Source organism: Melanerpes formicivorus, unplaced genomic scaffold, assembly GCF_026170545.1.
Source record: "Melanerpes formicivorus ecotype bairdi unplaced genomic scaffold, bMelFor1.0.p_v2 SCAF_6, whole genome shotgun sequence".
In the NCBI taxonomy this organism is placed as follows: domain Eukaryota; kingdom Metazoa; phylum Chordata; class Aves; order Piciformes; family Picidae; genus Melanerpes; species Melanerpes formicivorus.
In genome coordinates, this window is record NW_027142358.1 from 25,252,828 (window position 1) to 25,280,408 (window position 27,581).

At 39.3% G+C, this 27,581-nt stretch overlaps 2 protein-coding genes across 6 annotated transcripts; one reads left to right on the top strand and one right to left on the bottom strand.

Annotated features, from left to right (window-relative positions):
* Positions 1 to 281: 281 nt before the first annotated feature.
* Positions 282 to 20,205, bottom strand: PBLD (phenazine biosynthesis like protein domain containing). 2 transcript variants are annotated; one of them, XM_068140146.1, is made up of 10 exons: positions 19,565 to 19,645; positions 17,917 to 18,056; positions 17,249 to 17,348; positions 14,012 to 14,110; positions 13,621 to 13,730; positions 13,437 to 13,466; positions 12,947 to 13,035; positions 11,797 to 11,975; positions 10,118 to 10,180; positions 282 to 7,370 (listed from the first exon to the last, which is right to left on the bottom strand). In XM_068140146.1, the coding sequence occupies exons 3-10, from the start codon at positions 17,307 to 17,309 to the stop codon at positions 7,258 to 7,260; spliced, it is 744 nt and encodes a 247-aa protein (XP_067996247.1). In that variant the 5' UTR covers positions 17,310 to 17,348; positions 17,917 to 18,056; positions 19,565 to 19,645; the 3' UTR covers positions 282 to 7,257. The 2 variants fall into 2 exon arrangements, with proteins under 2 accessions (XP_067996247.1, XP_067996246.1); XM_068140145.1 differs by lacking the exon at positions 17,917 to 18,056 and having other exon boundaries at positions 19,565 to 20,205.
* A 97-nt stretch (positions 20,206 to 20,302) lies between these two features.
* Positions 20,303 to 26,774, top strand: HNRNPH3 (heterogeneous nuclear ribonucleoprotein H3). Of its 4 annotated transcripts, none has more exons than XM_068140144.1 (10): positions 20,303 to 20,465; positions 21,720 to 21,857; positions 22,386 to 22,524; positions 23,073 to 23,260; positions 23,651 to 23,737; positions 24,034 to 24,149; positions 24,559 to 24,694; positions 24,962 to 25,042; positions 25,127 to 25,213; positions 25,472 to 26,774. In XM_068140144.1, exons 2-10 carry the CDS (start codon positions 21,740 to 21,742, stop codon positions 25,483 to 25,485), a joined length of 966 nt encoding a protein of 321 aa, XP_067996245.1. In that variant the 5' UTR covers positions 20,303 to 20,465; positions 21,720 to 21,739; the 3' UTR covers positions 25,486 to 26,774. The 4 variants fall into 4 exon arrangements, with proteins under 4 accessions (XP_067996245.1, XP_067996244.1, XP_067996242.1 ...); XM_068140143.1 differs by having other exon boundaries at positions 20,304 to 20,465; positions 23,073 to 23,215; positions 25,507 to 26,774; XM_068140141.1 differs by having other exon boundaries at positions 20,305 to 20,465; positions 25,507 to 26,774.
* Positions 26,775 to 27,581: the final 807 nt, after the last annotated feature.

Consider the following 27,581-nt stretch of genomic DNA (forward strand, 5'->3'; position numbering starts at 1 on the left):
CCACAGAGGTTTATCCATCAAAAGAAACGCAGCTCTAAAAGAGTAAGATGTTCTAGTTAGGCACATGGTAAAGTTTGTTGTTTCAAATCTCCCAAGTGTCACATTTCCAAACTACAACGAATTAGATGTGACAGATATATTCTAAAAGCTACTAGCAAAACTGGCTGTCAAGAAAGAAACACTTACTGTAATGATTGCTAATTTATAATGCTAGGTTTAGAATGGCCAAAGGACAGTATTTCTCATTAGGTACATGAAAATAAAAAGTCATGAACCATAGCTAGAAGAGAAAAAAATTGTTTTATCCACCGTACACAGAAAAAGCACTGCATATTTGGTACCATACAGCTTGTGGTTTGTTTTTTCTCCCAAGAACTTAGTTGCTTCTTTTTCCTTATTATTTCAGAAACTTCAAGATTCTTGAATGACAGTATTCTATCAGATTTTTGTGGAGTTTTCTCTTGAATTAACCAAACTCAAGGATAGAGAAGTTTCTCAATGGAAATTTGAAGTGTCATATTCAGCCACTTTCATTGAACAGGTTTCCTTTTAGATATGCAAAATAAATGCTTATTTAATTGCATACATTGTGGTTTATGCCAACACCTACTCATGCACCTGAGCTCCTAAGGAAAAAAAAATGCAGTAAGACAGCAGTAAAACATATTTCTGTCACAGCTGGTCTTCGTCATATACAACTGAGATGCAAGAAGGAATGTATGACTTTGGTTTTCCTGATAGCTTAAAAAAAGAAAAGGTACCTGAGCATAATAACAACAACTATTTTCATAATTCAGACTCACTGAAAAATGTGCATTGAACAAAAGTGCTATCAGTTTAAAGAATTATCTATGCTTTTATAGTCAAACACAAGGAAAAGTTCCAGCTTAGGTTCCACAGCATCAACAAGTCAAGCACACAAGCTGCACAGCAAGGACTACGTAATCTAACAGACAAACCTATGAAAAGACCTAGTAGCTGGAGGACAAAGTTTGAAACCCACAAACTTGAAATGTGTAATGTATTTTCAACAAAAAATCCCTAGATATTTAAGCAAGCAATATGGTAGATTCTTCATAAGCTTACATTGTTATATTATATTTAGGTGTCTTTCTACTACACCTGAATCATCAAGTACTGCCTTCAGTGCACAGATTCTTTATGGAATACTACTGTGATATGCATACAGGCCATCATCTAGCCTGATGTCCTTACATATGCATCTGTGAAGCACAGAAAAGCCTACCAAAATTACCTAATAACCCAAGACAGTGATCCAGTAAGTCCGAAACTACAAAGAATTTGGGCAAACAGCACACACATCAATTTCCCTTATGTTTTAATTTCCCTTACATCTTTCCATTGGTGAAAGAATGTATCTTTAAGGAGAATGCAAGCCATTTAACATATGTCAGTGAAGAAGCAGTAAAATGCAAAACACTCAGTGAAGAGGATATAAACCTAACTGTTGGAAGTCCAAAATGTACCACTGCATCACTCTTGTTTGCCTCTGAATTTTGAGGAATATAGGTAACAAAACAGGAATGTTTGCCTGGACATACAATGTGTGCTTTTATCTTTTTCAGATTTTTTTTTTTCTTCCTAGAAAGCATGTTAGTATATTCTTCCACAAAGGATCTATTGATGAGAAAAGTCTCAATACATTCTATAAAGCCTTTCCATGCACTATTGAAAGAGGCACATTACTAAATTTGTCCTAGTTAAGAAAAGACCAGCATAATAATCTGTCTCAATAAGAGAAGTAGGATACCTGAAAACAGGTAAGGAGGAAAAATGAACATGCAGAACCTATGACATCTCTCCTGGGTTTTCTTGCCTGGTAGGGAAGACAAACTAAAGTGATGAATTCGTATGATATAATTTTAAGGATCAAAATTCCACCTTCTTTTTGTCCATCCCAAAATCCTAGGGAGAGCACAACTTAATCCAGCACAATTCCCAGACAGCCAGGAAATCTAGCAAAGATTACACCTCTTGAAGAACAATTCGCTTTGGAGCTCCTCCTGGAACTGCCTAACTGTACCACCTTTCAGTCAGTGATAACACTTAAAGAGACAATTGAATCCTCTGTTAAGAGCTTCCAAAAGTACCGATTAATTGGTATTCTGATTGACACTAATTCAAAGGTGTCTCCTAGTACCTTGGGATATGGTGTGTTCTACTTTGGAGAGAATCAATCAGTCAGAGATTGATGAAGAGGTGGTGAGGTCAGCTTTGCAAATACAGAACCATCTGCAGAGTCTCCTGGGTTGGTACCTGCAGCACAGCAATTTACAGGAGCAGGTGTTTCCCTTTAATTTTATATTTTTTTTTTCCTGCTGAAATTGTAACTTTATACAGAAAGTGCCTGCAGTTTATTAAGAGGGTACTTTGTTTATTGTTGCTATTAACTGCTGAAATGCTTCTGAGGGTTGTAGTAACCACACTCCTTAAAAACGCAAGAATAGAGGCTGTGATGTTAAATATCCACATCAATTAGATATGTCTTCAGAAAGCAGCTATGCAAAAACATGGAAGTCTGAAAGGTTTTTTGGAATTATTTTGTTCAGAGAGGAAACATTTCTTTATGCATATGGATGACTGAAATAATCCAGTCATTAAAATTACAATTTATTTTTGTTTACAGCCCAATTTATAGTAAAAGGAAGCTTTCTAAAACAAAATTAAAATTCAAGAATTCCAGCTGAAATTTCCCACCTGAACTGAGCTGGATGGACACTCTGGTAAGTCCCTTTGGTTTGGATCCAAAGCTTTGAAAAAGGTCAGTAGAGAACATATTTTAATTGAAATTCAGGTGCTTTGCTGCAGCTCATACTCTGCTCATACTCTCAAGCCTAAACATCCCTCAGCCTAACTCCTAGGCCATATGAACTGTCTTTGCCTCATTACCCTCAAAGAGGGCATGCAGGCAGTTCACCTCCTTCTCTTCCCACCTATTTCATCTCCCTCAAACTACTTCCTCTTCACAATTTTAGGAACATTCTTGAAATTTTTTCTTGAGTTTCCTTCATGTATTTTATCTACCCTGTAATTCTTCACAGGACAAAAATTACATACAGGAAAGTGGTTTCCTGATTTGGGTGCACCAGCAGAAGTCACAGACCATTGGACAGTGGATAAAACTTAGGCTTATATGCTTCATGACATTAAAAGAGAGGGAACCCCCTCCTCTGCAAAAGCACAACTCTGCCACTAAATAAACAACAGTTAGAAAAGTTTCTTTTTGGCATTTGCTTTAGCTATTAAGTCTAATTTAAAGGTCTCAGTCTAAAACAGACCTCAAGGTAAAAATCATTCCACACTCTCAACTATCTAGTAATAAATTGGGACTTGTTATTCCACTTTACCATTCTTCTGAAAGATTTAAGTTACGATTTATAGTAAACTTTAGGAAATAAAAGGACAGTGACTTGTCAGTAGAGAAAAATCCCTTGTGCTGTTTTTAAGTCTGACAGTTCTTTTAAAGGCAGATCTACTCCTCCGAACAAATAGTACACACAGAAGTCAAAACCAAACCTCTTCATCAGATTTTTCCATTTTAATTGAACTAATTTAATTTTTACCTCATTTGGCATCACCCTTAGTTTCCATTTAATTTCCTTTTTTGATTTCTGGGAAGGTATCCCCTATTCCTGGCATATTTCCAAGCCATTCTGACGAATACTGAGACAAAGAATTTCTCTTTCCTTTCCCAGAAAGAATCACTTCCTCCATTGCTAATTTCCCTTCCTATCCCTTATGGAACACAGGACTCCCTTCTATGAAATCTTAGTGTGTACACATTCATGAAATCTTTCCTTTCTGGCTTTTGCAAAGCTTTCCAATTTTTGTAACAACCTTGCAATATATGTTTTCTGTCTATTTTCACCTAGGTAACATGGAAGAAAAGCAAAGTATTTTTGTGAATCCTTTAAGCAGATCTGTTCAGTAAGTAACTTACTGAATTTAAAAATGGCTTCTTAACTTCTCTTCAGGCCTTTTAGCTGTACACTCATTTCCACAGGAACACACATGTTTTCTGTTGCTATATATATTTTTTTTCTTATTATTACTTATTTATTTATTTTTAATTTTGCTTCCTTCCTCATGGTTGTGTACTTTCTCCTTGAACCCCTACATGAGCTATGTCTCTGCAGAGGCACACACCAAAGAAGCAAAATGAGCAAACATGCTATTCCATTTTCACATCTTGGCTTGCTTTGCACAAAGCCTCCCCGTGGCCTGGAACTTAACGACCTTTTGTTGGGCAGTCTCATGATAAATAGCTTCTATGCACACGTGAATTTTTGAACTTGTAATTTCCCTTCACATAATTTGCTCTTGATTCAATACATCTCTATGTTAGTGTCTTAATTATGACAGCAGCACTACACAGTTCTGCAAATCCTCTGTACCAAAAACACTACACAAAGAGACACCACATTTTTCCAACCTTCCACTTAGCACCTTCACTTAAGCTTTGATTTGACATTTCTGTGATTTTAATCAAAACAATGCAAGTTCACTATTTTCTTAGAGAAACATTAAATTCCAAATTCCTATGGTAATAACTGTAATATTATACAGGCAGTTCCAGAAAATTCTCTCTTAAACCAAGGTTTATTTAATGAGAAAGGCCATTAAGCGTCCCTGGAAAGCCCACAACAATAAAGTCTGCATGAAACTTGATAGCAATACTTGATAGTATTGTAAGGGCCTGAAAATTGGGCTGCACAGGTTGAAGATTTAAATTATAGTAGTTTATTTGAATTATAGACTTCTAAATTATAGTAGCCTCTTCAAAGAAATCCGCCCTTAAGTACTGTTTCCTTTCTGCATTTTCCAGACAGACTTTGGCTTTCAGAAATTAACTTGGATAAAAATCTTTATATTCCTTTTTTTCTTGATGTGAAATTCATGTGATTGAGTCTGAATTCTTGTTTCAACTGCATTTGGACATTTGGTGCTAAGATAACTTAGCCTTCAGGATCTTGCTCAAAATTAAGATAGTTGTTACACTGATTATACATAGCTAAGAAGACCAAGAGGTAAACCTTCACATAAGAATGGGAAACAAGGTTATGCAAATTCTGAATTTTATTTGAAGTTTGCACAACCTATTTTTTCACCTATTTTTTGCACTAGGAAAGACCAACAGAATTTGTTCCAACTAATTTCCTTCACTGTTGACTGAAAATGCGCAAGGTATTAAAACAAGCCTTGGTAAGTAATCAGGTTCAGCAGGTCAACTGCACAATGTTGCATGAGAAAAAAGTTGCTACTTGGAAAATGAATGCTCTTTTTCTTGCCACTCTCAGCAGCCTTGCTTGTTTTGCATATGGTTGCATGTTTAATTAGCAATCCTTCTGTAAGTGTCTGCAATTAGTACAATGATGATTAATAAAATAACTCCTTTAAAGCTCCATTTATGCAGCAGAACTGCACAATCAGGAATAATTAATTCATCATTAATAAATCATGGCTGATTAACTAATCTGTTGATTACAAACACATTACTGCATCGTCTCCCACCTGAGCTCTGGTGATTTTCCTATTCTGAATGGAAACAGAGATGAAGCAGTAGTAAATGATTAAAAAAATGCATTAAGCAGTAAAGCCACTGTGTTAGTCAGGAAGAACACCCATGTCTAAAATTTACAGGGCATTGTTCATTATTAGTTCCCTTTGGTATAAAAAAAACCACCAAACAAAACCAACAAACAACCAAACAACAACAAAAAACCCACCTTGTACTCTCTATTTGTTAAACGTGCATGGGTGAACAATTATTGCTTCTTTAGTTCACTTATATTCTCTAAGAAAGTTGAATTTTTTTTCCAAAAGCATCTCAGACAGATTCACTCTCTGTAGGAGCCAGAAGTAAGAAGTAGCAAATGAAGCAGCAGAAGCTTGCAATGTTGCTCCTCAAGAAGATCCAGGTCACCAGCCAACCCAATCTGCTTTGTGAGAAGGCAAGGTCAAGGTGGCTGCTAAATACGCCATTGCAACACTGCTGGTAAGTAAGCTCCCCTCACAGCCATGTCTTGCTGCTGACAGCCAGTCCAAGTTTATAGACCACATTTCAGGACTCTGAACTTCAGCAAAGGTTGAATACAGAAGAACATGTTTTTCCATCTGGAGAATCCTTTTGCTTCCCACCCAGTTCTTAAGCTTTGCAGTGCATTTAAAACATTTTCAATATGCTTTGTGTAGCAGCAGGAGCTAGAAACTACTATTTCAAATGAAATCTAGGATTCTCTCACTGTTTCTTGCCTCCACCCTTGCCTCGGACTTCAGTAACATCTAAACTACAAGTTAAGGGTTAATATCTAGTTGTTCCTACAGAGCAAAAATGCCTTTGACTTCAAACTACTTCATTCTAAAATATTGCACAGAAAAATAACCAAAGCAAAGCGTAGCACAAAAGTGATTTGAAAGGGAAAAGAGACTTCTAGTTAGAGTAACCAAAATAGTTCAGTATGCCTAAGAAACACAGAGAAAGAAGAGAACACTGAAGGGAAAAAGTGAAAAATATGAAGCAGTACACTTCATGAAGAAAATTACAGAAGAAACTTAGAAGCAGACACTCAGTCTTTGAAAAGCAAAAGACACTGCTGTAACCAACAGTTTTCTTCTGGATTTCAAACAGTTTTATGTGCATCACTATGTCGTTTGCCTCCATCTATCTGCTAGAACTTTGATCACAAATATTAAGAACAGTACTACAAGCCACCGCAATATCAGTCATCTTTGAAAAATGTTCATACAAGAGAACCATAAACCACATTTCCAATCCTTTTATATTTTTTTCACATTGTCATTCAAGTAAATTAATGAACATATGAGCAGCATTTCAATATAAGGCAGAGAAAAGATAAATTTTTTAATTACTGTAGTAAGATTCCATATCAAATGACTGAGCATGGGAAAAAGTTGATCAACCAAAAAGTTTACAATTGAGCCTGGGAATCAAGAATAGCTTTTAACATGGAACTTGGAAATAAATCACTTAAAAGCAGAAAAACAAGACAGATGTCCCCAGACATTTTCTAATGTCTATGAAGCAGCAAGATGAGTGTGATGAAAACAACACCGAGGATCTTGACGATTAGAAGCGAACAATTTCAAGCAATTTTCTCAAAGGGATAGTAAGTCATCAAAGGCTTCTGAGGACAGTGGTGATTCACTGTCTACAGCTAAGATATAAGCAGCATAACATGAATAATTTGAAGGTGTGAGAGATTAGTGTCAATTCCTTCAGAAAGTCAGGTTTCCTTTTAATACAACAGCAGTTTGCCCCGCAATGTCAACTCTTCCATCATTACGCAGTGAAATCTTCAATTCTCCTCCACGGCGAGAACATTGAAAAGCTAAATGGAAACAAGAATCTACAGTTAAAAACTAGCATCCATCACCAATTATTTAAAAATCCATGAACACCCTGGGAATTGAAGCCTGTCTCTGGAAAGCAAGCAGCAAGAAAGCAAGCACTTCACCGGGAACATCCTGCATGAACTAGCTTTACGGATGAAGGTTAGCTGACAGTGTATCTCAGACTTGTCAATTTGCTGTGATGTAACCAAGCAAGTTTCCTTTGTATATCTAAAGAAGTCTGGAAATCTACCATTCATGGAATAGACACTTTCTCTAAGCTAAGAAGGGAGAACATCAAGTATTACCTACATGAGAATGAAGAATTACTTTACTGGTATTGAACATCTGAAGTAGATACTATGTTCAAAGAAAGTGTTTGGCTAAGGGATAAATAAAGATCAAACAGGCAATGGAAAAAGCCTACAAGGAAACATGGATGCTGTTTCAGTTGTCATAAACTGAGACCATGTTCCTACATAGACAGGAACTGATTTATGCAATCCTGAATATATAATTTAATACAGCTTGGTAAAGTTTAAGTAGAAATATCCTTCCACTTGTAAATAATTACAGAACTAATCTTCTGCCTAAACTGCTCAGTCATATACAGGTGGAACAATAATGATCCCTCGGCATGTTGAGTCTGCGGATCAGTTTCAGTCGTCCAATTTTAACTGCACAAGAACTTGATCCAAGAATGGTCTGGTTTAAATGGCATTTAGCTAACATTTGAGTTCCGTGTAATGGGGTTTTCTTGTAAAAGGATATAAACAGATGAAGAGGTATTAATGTTCAGTCTCCTTACAGTCAATAAACTTCTAAGTTATCAAAGTAAGGTTTTGGGGCTGTTTTGTTGATTTTTTTACACCCCCAAAACTCTCAATTGCTATAAACCTGTTGTGTACTGGAAAGGAAATAGAGACAGGAATTGGGCAGTAACAAGAACCAAAATTTCCCCACAAGTTAACATACTTGTATGAAGTAAATAGGTATAAAAAGATTCCTCTGGCTTCACCTGAGATGAAAATTTTACTGGATAAAGCCCCTTTTTTCCACAATTATTTGGAAAGTCCTCTGTAATCTATTTGAATATACCAAATTCCTTAAGCAAGTTCACAAATGTTATCTCAGAAATTTGAAAGCTGTGTAAAGAGCTGGATACAGCGACAGTGGCCAAATACTGCATTCATTGGCAATTAGAGAAGCCCATACATCTGATACGAGAGATTAGAACTTGTCAACATTGCAGGACTCTTGAAATGTGGGGCGGAGAGGAAAGTCAAGGACCCACACTGATTTAATGTTGGCTGAAATTCAAGGGTATGTAGAGAGTTTGTAAAGTATTTCACCTTGTAAAAAGACTGGGAAATTCTCCTTGTAGTTTGTGGGAAACTGTGATGAATCTACAGACCCTTTGATGGGCCAGGAAGAGATCGACCTTGAAACATCACTGTATACCCATGAGAGAGTATTGTGTCCTTGAGTCTCTGGAAAGTCCCTGGACTGAATATGTAGTTTGAGGATGAGAAACCACAAGACTGAGATAGAGGAGCCACCTGGGCTAGCTTTACAAGTAACTATAGCAATGCTATCACTAACCAGTAAGAATCTTGAGAAAAAGTTTGTTAACCACACACAGCCACACTAACAGAACATACACACAAATATGTGTTGCTTGCTGGACTAAACTTGGTCTTTGTACTCTGCTTGCCACGAGAGTATGTTTCTGTTGCTTTGGCCATCACCCATTACAGCAACAGGAATTGATGGGGGTGGATGTTATTTGACAGTTTGGTTTAATAAAGTAGGAAGAGAACACAAATATAGAAGAGATGTAGCTGACCTCCTCCTAGAGGTCTCAAATTTCTTCTTTAAAAGACTGAAGATAAAAGTACAAACAAAATTTGCCAGTGCCCATGTATCTTGTCCCCATTCTTACATATTTAAGGTTAGTCACACTCTTTCTGTTCTTGTAACAGAAGTAACTATTCTTTCTTACATCTTTCCCGGCTACCATGTAAAAGGTCACCATCCTAAGGAAAACTGATCTTCACACCTAAATACAGAGATATACCAGAAAACAGAAAAAAAGTGTGCCATAAAGCACATTCTGTACTTAGAATCTGAATGTTAAAAATACATCACCTCTTCTCATCTAGCTATCGAGCTTCTATCTAGCTGTTCTAAACCCTAAGATGCCTGAAGAAGTGACTGAAGGGAATTACAAAATGAGGCAGAAATCGTGTGATTTTTTTTAAGTCTCATCTTCATATATGAATGGAAAGGAAAAAGTCTAAATTGTACTGAAAAGTATACAACATGAATGCATACACCAATACCTCTTCCAAATACCCAAACTGCAAGCCATAAAGACAAATAAGTACAGTAAAATTCAATCAAAACACAAACACATCATCTGTGGTTCACCAAGCCTGTTACAATGAAAAGTCATGAGAACTACAATGGAAAAGCTGAGACCAAAAACTAACTGCAGAAAGTTACTACCCAGAAACGGACACTTCCAACTCCCTGCAGGCATGATGTGTCACATTGGTGGGTAGGAAACAAAGCAAGTTGCTAAAGGTTACCTCACATGCAAAATATTACATTTTATTCTGTTCATATTGAGAAAATGAATAGCACGTTATTGCTGCTGTTTGGTTTGTAGTAATAATAGGTTTTCTTTTTCAGTGAGTAGTTTTTAAACAACTGGGCAGCTGTGCAAGAAGACAGTTTCTCTTACCAAGCATTTCTTTCTTCCCCAGCTGCTCTGACCAGTAGCTGCCTAAAACAGCATGGGCAGATCCTTGAAAGAAATTAGAAAGGAAAGTACAGAATTAAATTAGAAGCCCCGTGAAATGCACTGTAAAGACAGAGCACAGCGCATTACAAATGTAAATGCCATAAACAAATCAAGTGCCACGTGTGTGTTTAGGGCAAAACCACCTCAGTTTCCACAAGGACAGAACTTAAGGCTTTATCATTTCATTTATTTCCAATAAAGAACTATTTCTTTCCTATCCTCTGGCTTCAATGAAGTTTTGTCTAGGCAAGGGCTTCATGGTAGGAACAACAAACGATACCAATTACAATGCTTAAGCCAAAGCACTCATTTGTTCAACAGAAGTAAAGCTTCCTAACAACAAAGTTTCAAATTATTAAATTTCAGATAGCTGAACATGATGTTACTCAATAAAACATGAACAAACACCCATCTGAAAATCTGGATAGGCTTTTTAAAATTTTTTGAGAATAGGAACAGGTGGATCTTTAAGGCCTCACCAGAGCTTCTGAAAACTTACAGAAAAAAACACATTTCCTCAGATGGCGAGAGAACTTAGGGTGACTTCCAGGATTCAGAACTAGACAAGCGGCTTCAGGCCACACTAGCAGCCAGCCGCAAAGTCACTCTGCTGCAAAACCTACTGTTAAGTAACTATCAGAGCTCAAGGACACCAAACCATGTAGCTTTAGTAAGAAATCAGTACAAAAGTAATATAATACAAAGCCATAGCACTGTTAAAGTATACTTTTATACAGTAAAAACATTTGCTTCTACAAAATGCATGTCAGGCCCCTTAAAGATGGAAGGCAACAACAGTGACCTATAATGAGATTCAGGAAGCTTCCAGCTTTTCCTACATATCGATACTACTCTTCCCAGAAATATTAAGAAATGAGCTCTCAGATGACATCATTCTACAGGACTCTGTCCCCAGCTTTATCAAAAAAGCAGGAGTGAAAGCTTTAAAAAATAAATACATGGCTCATATTTCTTTACAAGCCTTTCTTTCTAAAAGCAGTGCCAAATCAGAGTGGTAGAGATTGGAAGGGACTTCCTGTTGATTAATTAGCAGTATTCCAAAGACAGTTTTTTCTTTATTTAGCAAAACATTCAATGAGGATTTTTTACCAAGGTCTCAGCTGACTAATAGTTAACTGGTACTGAGGCATCATTCTGCAGCAATCATCATTGCACCTACTAAGCAGAATATCAAAGAAGCAGGCACAGAACTACCTTCCGGCCCCTAAATATACCACTAGCTGAGTTCCTAGTATTCAAAGGTCTGAGAACATCTACAATAATTGTCAGTTGAAGTGTAAAATAAAAAGAGACAATAAGAGAAATAGATGTGAACTCCTATTACAATATTCATTCAATACCAAACTAGTTTCTCACCACTCTCTAACTGGAATACATGAGGGAAAAGACCTGATAATGACACAGAAATTAACTGGCCTGATGACACCACAGTGCTATTTTTTTCTTAATGGTATCCATCAAAGTTTCCAGTTTAATAAGCACACTGTTCATATAAAACAGTAATTTATAAGACTTATATACTTCAAAGTATAAAAACAGATTAACGACATTTACTAAGAACCTTTCATTGAACCGAAACAAGAGTAAGAGCCACTTACCTGTAACAGGGTCTTCCAGCACTCCATACCAAGGTGCAAAATATCTGGAGTAAAAATCATGGCCTTTCTGTTTTCCACTGGGTTTTCCCTTAAGAGTGAGTATAAGCCCTTTCACCTTTCCTGTCTTTTCAACTGACAAAAAACGTTGCGCACTCACTTGCAGTTCTTCCAACACAGACCTTGAATATAATTATAGAACTTTAACAGACCATAATCTTAATTTTACATGATTTTAAGTATTGAAAAGAAACATAAAACCACAAATTCGTCTTCTCTACAATCCCTAAACAGCCATGATAAAGTGTTAGAGGATTCAAGATTCTTCACATTGCCCTCCCAATGTCATTTGACAGAAGACTACCTTGAATATAGACAAAAAACATACAGAAAAAATATAGAGGGGAAAAAAGTTCAAGACACACACTTCCTGTTTATTTCTGAAAGCAGAGCATCCTAGAATATTAGCTACAGAAAAGCACTTGTTTCAATATTTTAATCATTGAAAGAAGTATTTCATCATTATAGAATGCAAAGAGTAAGCATTCCACCTCCTTCAGAGCACGCAAATAACTAACATTTGGATCTTCATGGGATTCTAAAGCACCCTACCACCATCTCAAGTCTATAAAATTACAGATACTACCCTACAAAATAAAGTCAGAAAGAGTAAAAATAATAAGTACTCAGCTAAGGAGATTTCTATATCCCCACTACCTCAGTCTTTAAGCAGTATAGTTACACCAAACTGTGAAAATAAGGTGACAATAACAGTAAGGCGGCCTGATCAATCATACTCGACTTAGTAATGAAATTGTTCTCCAGGATTAACAAATGCTTTCAAATAATTTCAATTGGAATTTCCTTTGTAAAGCTACTTACATGCTGCTAAGTATGTGTAAATACATTGCAGTCAAATGGTAATAAGAATCCATGGCATTCTGTCCATGTGTCCTGCCTCATTAAGTGGGCCTCTATACAAATAACTGTCACTTCTTCTCACTTTAGAAAATAAAATAACTACTTAACACAGGAATTTAAATTATAGTTTTTAATCTATACCTGGTTTAAAACAAGTATATAAGGAATAGACATTGAACAAGCAAACTCAACTTCTGCACACTTGATTTAAAGAAAAATAAGTGTAAGACACCTTTCGTAAGTATCACTGAGGCGAACTAAGAGGTTCTTTGTGTCAGGAGAGTAACGGAGATCTTGAACTATCATGTCAGCAACAGCTACCTAGTGGAAAAGTTCAAGGAGACAAAAACATTGTCACCTGAATATGAAATATTTCTTAAATATTTTCATAGAACAAATTCCCTGATAAAAATGGGCTTATGCAAGGTCTTTGTGCAACACTCAATTACATGCAAGTAAACTAAGTAAAGGTACTAAGATCATGAATGAATATGGCTAGGTGCCAAGAGCTGCATATATCTCAACTAGGAAAAAACTCCAGGGACCAAGAAGAGGACAAGGACACTTGATTGCTGTCGCATGACTCAGAGATGCTTCAAAGTTGTGTGTTTCAAGCAGAGAAGCACAACAAGCAACACACTGTTGCCACTTTTTAGCCATTTTAATATATAAAAATAAGTACATTATAAATGTGTTTCTAAGAGCATATATGATTTTTTTACCTTTATTAAGGCTTCTACTTCCTGAAGCACCTGAAGAAAAAACAAGTAACACAAAAACCATTGTAAAAAAATAGAACATGTATCTTTATGTATCTATTAAACTATAGACAGACAGATATACACACATACAGACATAAACACAGACTTTTCCTGAAAGCTTTTAATGAATTAAATTTTGACTGACCTGTGGATAGGTTAAGTAAAGTGGTAAATCCAGGACAATATGATCTCCTACTTGCCTGGCTTTTAATTCTCCACTCAGCGTCATAAATGTCAGAACTGAATTTGTGTTTTCTAGAAAGAGAACACTGCAGCATTATCAAACATAAGAATTCAAATGTACGTTACAATAACTCGTAGAGTAGCTTGGTATAGCCAGAAAACGTTAGGCAGCTAAAATATAACTACAGCTTTACAATCACAAATCACTTGTAAAAGATAATACCCAAGGTATCACCATATGTGTTCTTTAATTTTTTTGACTATTTAATTGCCTTTGATGCAGAAAACAGATCTTTTTAACTAGAAGTAAATTTTCTAAATAGGTTTTATTAATAAGTAGCTTGTAAACATACTCTGTATGTGAAACAACACAGCAGCTGATGCAAGTGTAGCATGACCACAGAGAGGAACTTCATTGGCTGGAGTGAACCATCTGAGTCCAAAGCAGGAACCTTGAAAATAAAGTTTATTTGGCATTATTAAGTGGAAGATGCCTATTTCTTCACTTTATCTCCACACATGATACAGAGCAATGACAATCCAGTCAACCAAAATGCATGTTATAATCAGTCTTGGTCTTAAAGACACGTTCGGGAACCCATTTGTACCGATTTTTTGAAAAGCTATTGATTTTGAGATAGGTCGACAACAGGATTCCACTAATAACAGAGGAAAGAGATTTTGTTGAAAGAGCAAACAAGTGACATAGAGGAAATGCCTGCTGGCTGGGAACCACAAGCATTCTTGAAAAGCCCAGCTGGCACCTTTTAAGTGCTGCTGAGCAGCTAAAACCTGGAGACACACAAAGATACCATCCGTAAGCACAAAACCAAGAAACTGTAACGGCAACTTATCACCTGAAATGATGAAGAATAGTCTGGAAAAAGGGGAAAACTTCCCCAGAAAAGTGTGAATTGAAACTGCCACTAGCTGTCTGGCTGTTTCAAGTGAAAAATAGAAATAAACATCATCTATTGGCTTCTTGAAGTGATGGTGCCTATGTGCTCTTAAGTCGTTACCCAAAATTAAGTTCTCCGTAAGAACTTTTTGTGGTGCCCATATCTTTCCTTTTCCTAAAAAAGTCTGATCAAACTTTCTATAAGATCACAGACCCTTGCCAGAGACATGTCTGACTTGAAACTCCAGGACACAGATCACTTTGAAGAGAGACTTTGTTATTTTACTGGTCTTGCTCTAGGCCCGCATCTGGGCTCGGGTTGAGTTCTTTCTCAGATCCTTCTGGATTTGCTTGTCTTCCTCTATGGAATCTATTTAATATGCTTGGTACTACATTTATACATATCAGTGTTTTATCATATCTCCTGTTACATTATTAAGCAGTTTGTAGTAACCTGTAATATTATGTATATACTTCTTGTTGCTATTATTCCTTCTATACTGTTGATCACTGACAATAACTTGTAATAGCTTTATGTATATATATATATACCCACACTCATTTTGTTAACTATAGCTATTCTTGCTAGCAGTGATTTTCTTTTTGTGTGTGTGTGCTAATGTGCAGTAAAGCAGAGAATTTAGAAGACAAAACCTGCGTGTACCTTCACTTTATGAAATCATATGAAGTCATGGTCACAATCCCAGTACAATCTGTAGGTCCATTAGGAATTATTTTGCTTGAAACACCAGTCATGTTCTGGTCAAAGCCTCTAATCTACACTAACTTTGCATTTCACTAGAAATCTTATTTCTCTTCACTGCTAAAAAAAATTGTAAGTCAAGTGCACTATACTTGGTTGCAACTTTTGCAGAATTCTTGTACCACAGCATTTAAGACAATGCTTGTGACAATATATTCTATGTAATAACTACTGTGCAAACACAACTAGAAGGTGCCAAAGAAACAAGCATTAAAAAACCAAAAAAGTGTCGTCATTGCCCCTGTGAAAAGTAAGTTCACCCCCTACCCAATGAAAACAAATAGAATCCAAATAAGATCTAGTGGGTGAAACCTAAGGCTATGGCAGAGAAGTGCTTTGAGGCAGGGCAGAGACAGAACCCAGCTGTAAGTCTGCTCTGAGGTGTTATGCACTCCCCTAAGTGGAAATTGTGGCTGAAAGCAAGAGGAAATGGAGTCAGCCACAACCGACTGGAGACATGCAAGCTCTGTGACCCATACCACCTGCCTGGATGCTTCAGACACACAGCTCTACTCTCATACTACACCTCTTTTTTTTTTTTTTAATTAAAATTAACTGCATGACCACAAATGCTACAAAAACATACCCTTTGTCCTTACTACACCTTACGGAAGTAAATACTTGTCTTACAAATGACATGCTGATGTTCATCATCTCCTCATGCTCTCACCACCCCTTGATTCACACTGAGGTGTATCTCAGTGACTAAATTCCTCTGAAAAAAAATCTTGCACTCCTTTGGCAGCTGAGTCTGACCTCACAAACTCTGGTGCCATTGATATCAAAAGCATTTTAACAAGAAAGGAGCTGGCATTTTATATGCTACTGGATAACTTGAAAATAAATAAATGTACTCAACCTATTGGCAGATGTTAAGATGAAAAATGAAAAGCACTTCTTCTTAAGTCAAGCAATTAGTCTAACCCTAAAACAAATTACAGTTTATTAACAGGTATAAGAGATGACAGTTAACCACCTTAAGAAAACTATCTTTAATTCCATATGATAAAGACCAGTTTCTTTGCATACCGTTCTAGGGTTAGGGCCTGTCTCAGACAGATGAAAATGCCAAAGCTGTTTATCTCTTCCACTACGTCATACCAAAGCAAGGGCATGCCAACATAATCCCTTAACCTTGAATCTAACTCCAGGCTGGTGGGATTCCAATCCCTTGGCTCACATCATCATGCAACTGCAAAATCAGCAGACTCAGCCATCTGATTCAGCTCAAAACTAATACACAAAGCAATTCTGAATGGACTGCATTTCTCTGGTATTTTCTACCTCGTCTAGTGTCTCTCCATTTCCTCTCCTATCACATATATTTGCCTACCAAGAACACCAGTGAAGTCCCTTATTCAGTTATATGAGCAGCTTAATGTGTTTGGAGCATCTTCAGATTTCAGAGCCTTGTCATAAAACTGTATTTGTCCAGCACTGAGTCCACAGACAGCTTATGTGATCTCATGAGAAACTCAAATAGTTACAATTATCCCAGTGATTATTTTCTGAACAGCCAAACCAGATTCTACTCACTCTGTGGTCTGCTGCATACAGGATAAGCCTGTTACATCTCTATTCTCCTGCTTGTATAAGAAGAAACTATCTCAGGAGATTATTAGTACTAATGGAGAGATCAATTGAAGAATCACTGCACATCATTTTTAGGAATTTTCTATATAAAGCCTGCTTATTTAGGAAAAAGGCACAAAAACAAGTGGTCTAATTTATGAATTACAAATGTTTGTATACTGTGATATTAATTTGATTTAGAGCATGAATGCTATTAAGAATCCATGTGCAAAAGGCTTATCCTTATCTTTAATAAGGATTTTGCTTACAAATATTAGCACCATTTCTTATAAACTTGCACCCGGTGTCTTCCTACTCCCCTGTAAGAGATTGTGGCGGGCAAACAGAATCACTCACTTTTGGTGAAGTCATCTCCAGGGTGCAGTTTTCTGATGAAAGCAGTTTCTGAGAGGTTCATTTCTGTCGCAATTTTTTGGTGCCATTCTTCATCCAAGTCCTAACAATGAAACAACAAATCCAATTAAAAAGCAGGCCAAAAAACACAGAATCAAACTTTCTCTCATAAACACAGCCATTGAGCTACTTGCTGGAACAAAATATAGATTTGGGTTTTGTTCAAAATATTTTGAGGGTGAAAAAAAAAAAGAAATCTCTTAAGCACAAAATGGGGTAACTAGTTCAATTATGGTGATACATGGGCATTTCTAATATTTGTCCTACTAGTTTACAAGTTCTTGGAATATATGGAAAATAAAATCACCAAGAAGCTAAACTCTGTGTTTCCATGAATACAAACATGGGCTTTTTAAAGTTATGACTAAAGTCACACTGAGAAATAATCATTTACATAATATAAAAAGTAACTACCACTCTGGCTTTTGTAACTCTAGAAAATCCATGTCAGGAAGAGGTATGTGGCAGTGGTTAGGGCCATGGCGAAGACGGCTGATCAGCGCTTAGGGCTATACCCTCAACACAACTCTTTGAACAGCAGCAACAATACACCAAGTCAGAAGCAGCTGAGAGGAGATAAAGTGGGAAAAAAAAAATGCACTGGAGCTCACCACATTCTGCTCTAAGTGCCTGCAGATCTGAACCAGTGAACATTGATCCCAGGATACATGATCTGTAGTGATTGTGTAACATTCTATTTCATCCTTGCTCCATTAATCTTTCCCCACAATTATGCTGACTGAATAAAATACTGAAACACGAAGGAAAAAGTACTGCAAAGCCCTGGTCAGGTTCAACCTTTGAATGATAAAAATTTGCTGTTAACAGCTTCAATCCTTGCCAGGCAATTATCCCATACTATAGATATGAAACAATTATCAACGTGCATCACAGACCTGTATTCTATACAGTGAAACAATATTCTAACTTTGTACAGCAACAAGCACCAGGAAAACAGTTGCAACTGTCAAATACTTTAAAGATACTAAACCAGAACAAAGACCAGCCAAAACATTATTCAAAACAAAAGATCTGTATTGAAACACTGCCATCCTGTGGCCCTTCGGAAACACAGAAGCAGCCCCTTTGGGCATTCTTGCAGCACTCAATGGATTTTGTAAAGCACCTGCGAGAATTCTCACGGGAACACAGAAGAGAAGTACTGCTGCTAGCTGCTTTCTCGGAGTTTAGAACCAGATTATGACTCTCATCTTTAACTGAATCTTAGATTTTACTTTGACACTAAAGCCTCTGGTCTGTCTCAGATACTGCAGAAAAACCTTTGAAACCTCAATACTCCAAAGGCAATATACAAACAAGTTGCCCACAATATGCAATAAAGTAAAATTTACATAAAAAATGCAAAGTTCATAATTTCAAAGTTCGTTCTGAGATGAAGAATTTAGATTTTAGGAAATTAAAAATACCTCAGAAGTCAGAGATTCTCAATTATAACTTCAGCTGATCTGGTAACTAGACTACATTTCATGAGATCCCAAGAGGCTTAGGAACATCTAAGAAAGGATTCATTTTGTCAGTACAAGCTATTGCCACTGACTGCTCCACATATATTGTCTCACTTAAAATTTCCATCAACTGTTACTACACAAATAATACCTAGACATATCTAACCCAGTTTAATAATTACTTTTTGGCAGAAATTGTCAAGTGTACCAGTTAGTACTGATTGTTCAGAACGCCTTGAGGAGGATGACTACTGCCAATCGCACAACTACCATGCAAATAAAAACTGGCTGTTTATTTGTCTAAAGCTGAAGCTGACATACTAATGTTGAGAGACTCAGACATAGGTCTATACAGATTCCTTCTCTTTACTTACACAGGTAAAGAAAAAAGAACGAAGGAAAAACCACACTTCCAACACTTCATTCAAAAACTGCTGAGTACTGATACTGTATTACTGCATTTCCTGTCAAAGATTTCATTCTGAATCCACTGACACTAAGACATTGCTTTTGAGCATAACTCAAAACAGTTTATTTCTGAACAAAAACTGTTCCCCCCCCCCTTTTTTTATTAAACAACCACAAAAATCTACAAAGCATGTCTTGCATTAAATCATTCTTGTTAAAAAAAAAAAGGTCTGCTGTGCTTATTCCTTATTCCTCTCTATTCTGATGCAACAGCTAAAGACGCTTGCAAGCAGAAAGCCTCAGTAAAGAAAGCAAAGTCTAATGCCGCGCTGAGTGGTCAGGTCAAGCACAGAATTACGAAGTCCCTCATAAAAGAGTAACTTACATTTTCAAGCAGACAGACTGCAGCAGGATTTCCAGCAAATGGCCGGTTTGTAAACGCATCAACCGTAAAAACTGGAATGCCCATGGTCATTTGCGCCTATTTAGTCTTAATACATTTCCTGCAAGGTGCTTTCTGACCTGTTTTACCCCCAAATAGTAAAACTCCACGATAATGTTTCCCTAACGGAGGAGGAGCCCAGCGGTCCCTATCCCGTCACTTCCGACTGCGTACTAGGAGTGCAGCCTCCCTCCACACTCCCGCGCTCAGCACTGATTGGTTTTAACTCTTTTATCCTCCATCTTGCACCGCTCCAACGCGCTCTCACATAGGCACTTCTACCGTAACGGCTGACCTGATCTCCAGTCCTGAGGCACTTACAAGGGCTGTAGAATGTTCCCCCGGTACCGGCCAGCCACACAGACAAGGAGGCAAGACCACCCACTGCGGGCATCTGTATCGGACAACTTTCCCCTCTTCTCTCCCAAGCCTATACCCAGGAAGCCCTGCAAGACACCCTAAGGGACAAAGACTAAAGGGCAAAACCAACCCCGGACACTAGCCTAAAGGGCTGTCTGCGCAAAGCTACTAGTATCCCCGCTCGGCGCCAAGCCCCCCAAACGCCCACGTGATACCAGTCCCAAGCGCGCACGCGCCTCGCCACAGAAACCGGTGAGAGGAATAGGCGGGAAGTCTCTCTCAGCCGCACGGCGCATGCGCTGTCACCGCCCAGCTGGGGCTGAGAAGCGCGGTGCGGCTATCGCGATACCTGCGCAGTCGAGACGCCATCCTGTCCATCGTTGCGTAGGTTTCGAGCTTGCCGGCTGGTTGGAAGTGAGGAAGAGCTTTCTCGCCGGCAGAAGCTCCCACTGGGACACATCGAGAGGTGTCCAAGTGTCTCCTGGTGAGTAGAGAGGGAGAACGACCTGAGCTGAGTCCTGGTCGGGCCCTCATGGGGCGCTTGTGGGCAGGACTTTTCATAGCCATGAGGACTCAGGCCTTGAGGGGGACGGCCCTTTTCGTCCCTTAGCGTGGAGATGAGGCGAGCGCACGTCCGTAGGAGCCGGGAGCAGCCGCGCTCCCGAAGTAAGATGTGGGGGAGGGGCGACGGCGAGCCGCTAAGCCTCGTTCCCGTGCGCCGCCGCCATTTTAAGTGGTGTAGCGGAGGGTGGTGACGGTCTCAAGAGAACGGCGGGCTGCGGCGGTGGGGCCTGAGAGGGCTGAAGTTACAGTAGCGGAGGCCGGATAGCTCCTGAGTCGGAGAGGTAGCAACGGGGAGCGGAGCGGGAGCGGGAGAGGCGGGAAGGGGCGGCTCCAGGGAGACGCTGTAAATGGCGCCGGGGCGCGGGCGGTGGATCAGGGCCGCAATTTCGGCGGTAGTCGGCGCCACGCGGAGGGAGGTGGGGGAGGGGTATTGCTCCACTCCTGCCAAGGGTGGTGACGACCGCGCGGCTCATTATGGGGCGCTACCGGTACCCCCACACACACCCCTGCTGAGGGCGTTGCGCGCGCACCTGCGCCGCGCAGGAACCGAGGCGCCGGCGCGAGCCGCCCCCGCCGCGCGGGCCCGACCTTTTCCTTTCCCTGGCGGGGCCTAGGCTCGCGGAGCCCGCCTGCCGTCCCGCAGGGTGACCCCGCGGCTCCTTCTGGTCTGGGGTCCTGCCCTGCTAAGCCCGGGTAACCCATCGCCGGAGTGCTTGGAAAGCGGAGGGGAAACACAAAGGGGAGCGTGGCCCGTGGCGCTTTGTTTGCAGACAAAGGAAGGCCTTGTCTTCCCATGCAGGAACCGTTGAGTGGTTCCTATTTCTTTTGCTTATCGTGCTTGAAAAAACTCGCCCCAAAATAACAAAAAGCCCCGCACAAAGCCTCGTAGGGCGGATGCTCAGCGTACCCTGAGTAAATAATGAGCTTTATGTGCTCTGCCTGCCCACGTGCTGCTCTCCCTCCACGCAGTGTTCCCTGGCAGAGTTGAGTGAGTGGTGCGTGCCATGGATGTGATAAAATACAGTTTTAAATACCGAGCAGAAATAGAGCTTATTAGCCATAACATTAGTTATCCAAAGAAAAACGTTTAGATTTCTTTCTTGGACCATAGGTATATGCAGAATCTCAATTTTTTTTTTTTTTGTTTTTTTTCTTTCCCCATCTTCCTCTTTAGGGTTTAATTTTAAGTAAAAGATGGACTGGACTGGGAAGCATAATGGACCAAATGATACAACTAATGATGGAACAGTGGTACGACTTCGAGGCCTGCCATTTGGTTGCAGCAAAGAAGAGATTGTTCAGTTTTTCCAAGGTACCTCTAGTAGAGTCAAAGTATAGTGATGTGAGGTGTTTTGCATTTTGTACAGAATATTTTGCACATTTGTTTGTAATGGCTGTTAATGGGGGGGGTGGGAGGGACTGTGTTAAATTGGCTCATCTTAAATGAGAATTTTGCCCTGTGAATGAAATAGAAATAACCATAGATGTAGTAAAACATAGTATATATCTAGTTTTCTGTAGGAGTAAACATATTATGCATATTGGGATGACCTGAATGTTAGCATTTAGATCAGTTAAATTGCTTGATTGGTAGTTATGTTTTCTTCATGTAACTTAGGTGGTTGTATTTTTCATAGTTTAAACAGAAAAGAAGTATGGCTAAATCCATAAATGTTTAATGAAAGATCATTGGCTTGTATTGTTGGGTGATGGGGGAAAGAAGGTGGTGTTCTTTTTCCTTGTTGTTGTTTAGATATGCTTTAAGTATTTGCTACAGATGGGAATGTTTCAGCCTTTAACACTGTTCCCCTTGATGGGGTTATTTGTCCTTGGGTTAAAGGGTTGGAAATCGTGCCAAATGGGATAACATTGACGCTGGACTACCAGGGGAGAAGCACAGGGGAGGCCTTCGTGCAGTTTGCTTCAAAGGAGATAGCAGAAAATGCTCTGGGGAAACACAAGGAAAGAATAGGGCACAGGTGGGGATGGAGAGTTTGGGATGGTGTTAAATCTTTATTTTTGGGGGTTGTGGGTCAGTAATGCTTTTGGGGGGGTTGGGGAGCATTATATGGAACTGGTTGTCTTTAAGAATTTTTTTAACTGATCCTAAATTAACTTGGGGAAATATGGTAGATTTGGGGGGTGGGGGAGACAGTATTGCTCTGGATAGTTTGTTAAACTCAGAAAATTTTGAATCGTTCTTGTGTAGGGTAATTTGTGATAAATTCTACTTTAGCTAGACACTGTTTTTCAACAGTGTGTTTCTTGTACTGGAAAGACATGTTTTATGCTTAATCTGTACAGCTAGACTTTACACATAGTAATTGTTGCCACTGTAAAGTGGGCTTTTTTTCCCTATACACTTAAGATTCTTACGGTTTTGAGGAGAAACTTAAGTTGTATGGTATCTCTAGTCACTTCTGTTGGATTGTATGTGTAGTTGTAGAAAACATAGTATGGCGTTTGGTAATATTCAGACACCTTTGCCTGTGATCTTACTGGTACTCTGAAAATCCTCTCTTACTAGATACATTGAGATCTTCAAAAGTAGTAAGAGCGAAATCAGAGGATTCAGTGACATGCCAAGAAGAATGATGGGACAACAACGACCTGGACCATATGATAGACCATTAGGAGGAAGAGGGGGTTATTATGGAGCTGGGCGTGGAAGTATGTATGACAGAATGCGTCGAGGAGGTGGTGGATATGACGGTGGTATGTCTATCTAATGAACAGAGGTTCTGTTGTCAGTGTCATGTTTCTGACATCTTGGCAGTAGCTGCAGTGCCCATTAGGTTTGACATGCATCTCAAGGAATTTTTACTTCTATTGTACAAAAAAACCATGACTTAGTATTTAAGATTAGCGGCAATAGTAACAAAAGTGTATTTCCAGCGAAATTTGATGTTGTTCTTGCATGTTTCAGTATTTCTATTGTGTAAAAGGAAATTTACATTTGTGTCCTGTTCGGAAACCCATATTTAACAGTCTGTAGAGACTGTTTGCTAACTTCTGGGTGCCCTGAGACTGAAAATTGACTTGTGCATTGACATGTGAGTTTGGGGTGACAATGTGATCGTTCCTTTCTTTCTCTCCCTTGCACAGGATATGGTGGCTTTGATGATTATGGTGGCTATAATAACTATGGCTATGGAAATGATGGCTATGATGACAGAATGAGGGATGGGAGAGGTAAAAAATACATTTTGTAATAATTTCTTTAGAAATATTTTTATATCATTTGAGTTGTGAGGCATAACACTTGCAAGACAGAAATAATTGTTGGTTTCATTGTAAAGAATGTTGGTTGAAAAACGTGAGGAACTGGGGAATCTTGGGAAGAGGTCAGTACTTTGCTTAGGCTGTCTTCTGGTTAAGTGTGAAGTATAAACAAGCATCTTATTCAGTGCTTTCAGAGAAACAGTAACAGCGGCTTCTCATGCAATCTTACAGGTGTGTGGTTTTGTTTCTTGTGGGTTCTTTCATAGGCATGGGAGGACATGGCTATGGAGCTGCAGATGCTGGGTCTGGTTTCCATGGCGGTGGTCATTTTGTTCATATGAGAGGACTCCCTTTTCGAGCAACAGAAAATGATATTGCTAATGTAAGTGCAGTGGGGAAAAGGCTTTACAATGTCAAGAGTTTGCATGTTCTTGTCTTGCCTGTTCCAAACATAAGTTGTCCAGCAAGTGCTTGGTAACATGCCTAATGCACCTGCCAACTAAAGTGTTTGCCTTTTCCAGGATGGCTTAAAGCAGTGCCTGTGGGCAGGAACTTGTATTTGTACCATAGCTCTTAAAAGAAAGCTGCAACTTGAACTCTTTGTGTCATAATAGACTATGAATGTAGGTTTAACTTAACATTGAAAGTCTACTAATACTTTGGAAATCAGTATTTAAATTTGTGGTAGGATGAGATTAATGGTGTACTCCACTAATGGCTGGGATGAAAAGAAAAAGGACCTGGCTTGAATTCTACATTAATATGACTGTTCACTTTCTTCCCATTCTTAGTTTTTCTCACCATTGAATCCCATAAGAGTTCACATTGATATTGGAGCAGATGGAAGAGCCACAGGAGAGGCAGATGTGGAATTTGTTACGCATGAGGATGCAGTAGCTGCCATGTCCAAGGATAAAAATCACATGCGTGAGTGTCATACACCTGAATCTTTCATTGACCCAGGGGCTAGCAGGCTGTATAAGGATAAATGGAATACAGGGGTTTAAAGTGTATTTCACTTAAGTTGCAGTTCACTAAACATACAACTCTCAAGAGTTTTTGTCATTTATGACCTTTCAAACTTGCTTTTTGTAGGCTTCTAACTGTAAGCAGGGTTGGGTTTTTTGCTGTGTATCTCTGTGCTTCTGGTTTCTGACACAAAATAGAAAGCAAGGTTGGTTTTGTTTCTTGCAGAGCATCGATATATTGAGCTATTCCTGAATTCAACTGCTGGAGGCGGTTCTGGAATGGGAGGCTATGGCAGAGATGGAATGGGTATGCATCACTTCAGACTTATCCGACACTTTGCCAAGTCCTAAGGAGTCCCAGGCTTGTAACAATACACTTTCTGCCTTGCAGATCAAGGTTACGGCACTGTTGGGAGAATGGGGATGGGTACCAACTACAGTGGTGGATATGGAACGCCCGATGGCTTGGGCGGATACAGTAAGTAAAGTTTCCTTTCTGTTACGTGTACTGGGGGGAAGTGCTGCTACATCCATGCTCTGATGGACTGTGGGAAAGGGTGGTGGGCTCTGCATGTTGTGCAGTGCTTGTGTTGGGAGAACGGGAAGGAGGGGAGTGGTCACTTGCTGCTGGTGCAGCAAGTGCTTGGAAAAGCAGTGCTGAAGTGTTTGTTTTAGTGTAAATTAAGTCATCTTTTACCAGTTCTGTATTACCCATCACATTTTTTCTTTTTTTAAGGTATGTATGCGTGACCTTGTGTCAATTGTTTGCAGGTCGTGGAAATAGTGGAGGATACTATGGGCAAGGCACCATGGGTGGAGGAGGATGGCGTGGAATGTATTGAAGGATAGCCTTGCTTCTGCAAAACATCCTGGAAGAAACAGTCTCTGGTCTACTAGACTTTCTTACAAAATTTAATTTCTTTTGTATTTTAAGAACTTTATAATGACTGAAGGAATGTGTTTTCACAATATTATTTGGTAAGCAACAGATTGTGATGGGAAAATCTGTTTTCTGTAGGTTTTATTTGTTGCATACTCTGACTTTAAATAAATTTTTATATTCAAACCACTGATGTTGATACTTTTTATACTAGTTACTCCTAAGGATGTATTACATATTCAAGACTACAGTCGGTTTCAGATGTTGTACTATGGTTCAATAAAGGTGGTTGTACTGTAACTCCTATGAACATTGATTCAGTTCTATGTAATCTTGGTGTAGTGAATGAGGTTGGAAAATACACTTACGGGGGAAAAGGTAGAAAACTAGGTTTAGTTTATTTGGTAATGACCTTTCCTAACCCCTTTTGATAAGTTGTATGTAGTAATTCCTCATTGTGGAGGCACAAAGTCATTGGTTGGCTTTCTTTCCTGTACTACCACAATCCACCATCATCAAATCCATGGCCTTGTGCCTCCACATTTATTTCCAGGCTTTGCTCTAGGACAATAGAGGCTGCATTTCACAGGTGTAACTTGCCAGGCAAACCAGCACTAGCAGGGCTGTGGGCTAACAGGAACTAAGTCAAATACTGGTTTATTTGAAGCTGGCTACTTAGTGATTTTTTTCCTTTTTGCAAACTGCTTTTGGGAAGAAGGGGGGAGTGGAAGCAGGTTACGATTTTTCTTTCATGAAATTGTATTTAAACAGCTCAGCTTTCTTTGGCTGCACAGAGCTAATGTGTCTATTTGTTCACAACTTGACAAGCCATTCTATTGATGAGCTCATGAGAGGCAAGGTAGCTAAAGTAACTAAGCCCAGTACTTGTTAAATAACACAACCCAAACACGCTGATATTTGTGCGTTTGTGACATGTAAGATATGTAAGAAACTATTGTTTGAAGACACTTCACATACCTGATGTGTAATGAAAAAAGGTATTTATTCTTCTGAGCCAGTGTGATCTCCCAAATTAACTGCTTTGTCCTCAATGCCTCCCTTAACATGTCAAATGTGATCTTGGCTATTGCAAGTCTGTCACCTGTTTTGCTAGTACTGTGTTATCTATGTAATAAACGTCTTCTTGTGGGAAGGAGAATGGAGTTTATTTCACCATAGAGTGTGTTCTCGTGTCACAGTGACTGCAAATGAGAGCTGGAAGGGTAAAAGTGGCAGAGGAGGCTTTCCCAGCACTGGAGTATTCATGGCTAGGAAGGGGAGGGAAGGCAAGAGCTTAGCAGTCATCTTGCAGAGCTTTGCACTTGGTGTTCTTAAACTAGCAGGTTCATGGTCTGAACTGCAGCAAGGCACCACCTTTTTCTATGGGCACAGATGTCTAATGCTCAGGACTTCCTTACTGCTTTGCCTCCCATTCTCTGGGAAGGAGCACTAACGCCTATGAGATAAGGCAGGAACTTGGCTTTGAGCCACTTTCTTCACGCCATCTGCACAGGTACACTGTACAGAGCAGTAAATCCCTGCCACAGCCATGTTTACCCTGTAATGAACAGTATTAAAGCACTGGCTGTTTGCAGGTCACAGCAGGAGCCTTTAAGCTATGGAGGAATGGTTGTGAGAAGAAAATCTGGGGGAAAAAAAGGGTGAGGCAAGCTAAGTTTCAGTCTCTGCAAAGCTACACTGGGGGCTTTTGGTGTGAAGAGATTAAGTGCTTATTTGCCTATGAAGAATGGCTGATACCTATAGTGGTGTGATGAACCTAGAGCTCAGCTGGCCTTTCACTTTGCTCCTAGAGGAGGGAGGTGCACCTATGGTGAATGAAACTTCTCTGTGGCTCAGGTGGACCCTGTGCAGGGAAGAGGAGCAGGCTCATTACAGCAGAAGCCATTTCTTATGCATACAGATGAGGCCACTCTTGACAGTTGCTGTTTCTCCTGATGAATGGAGC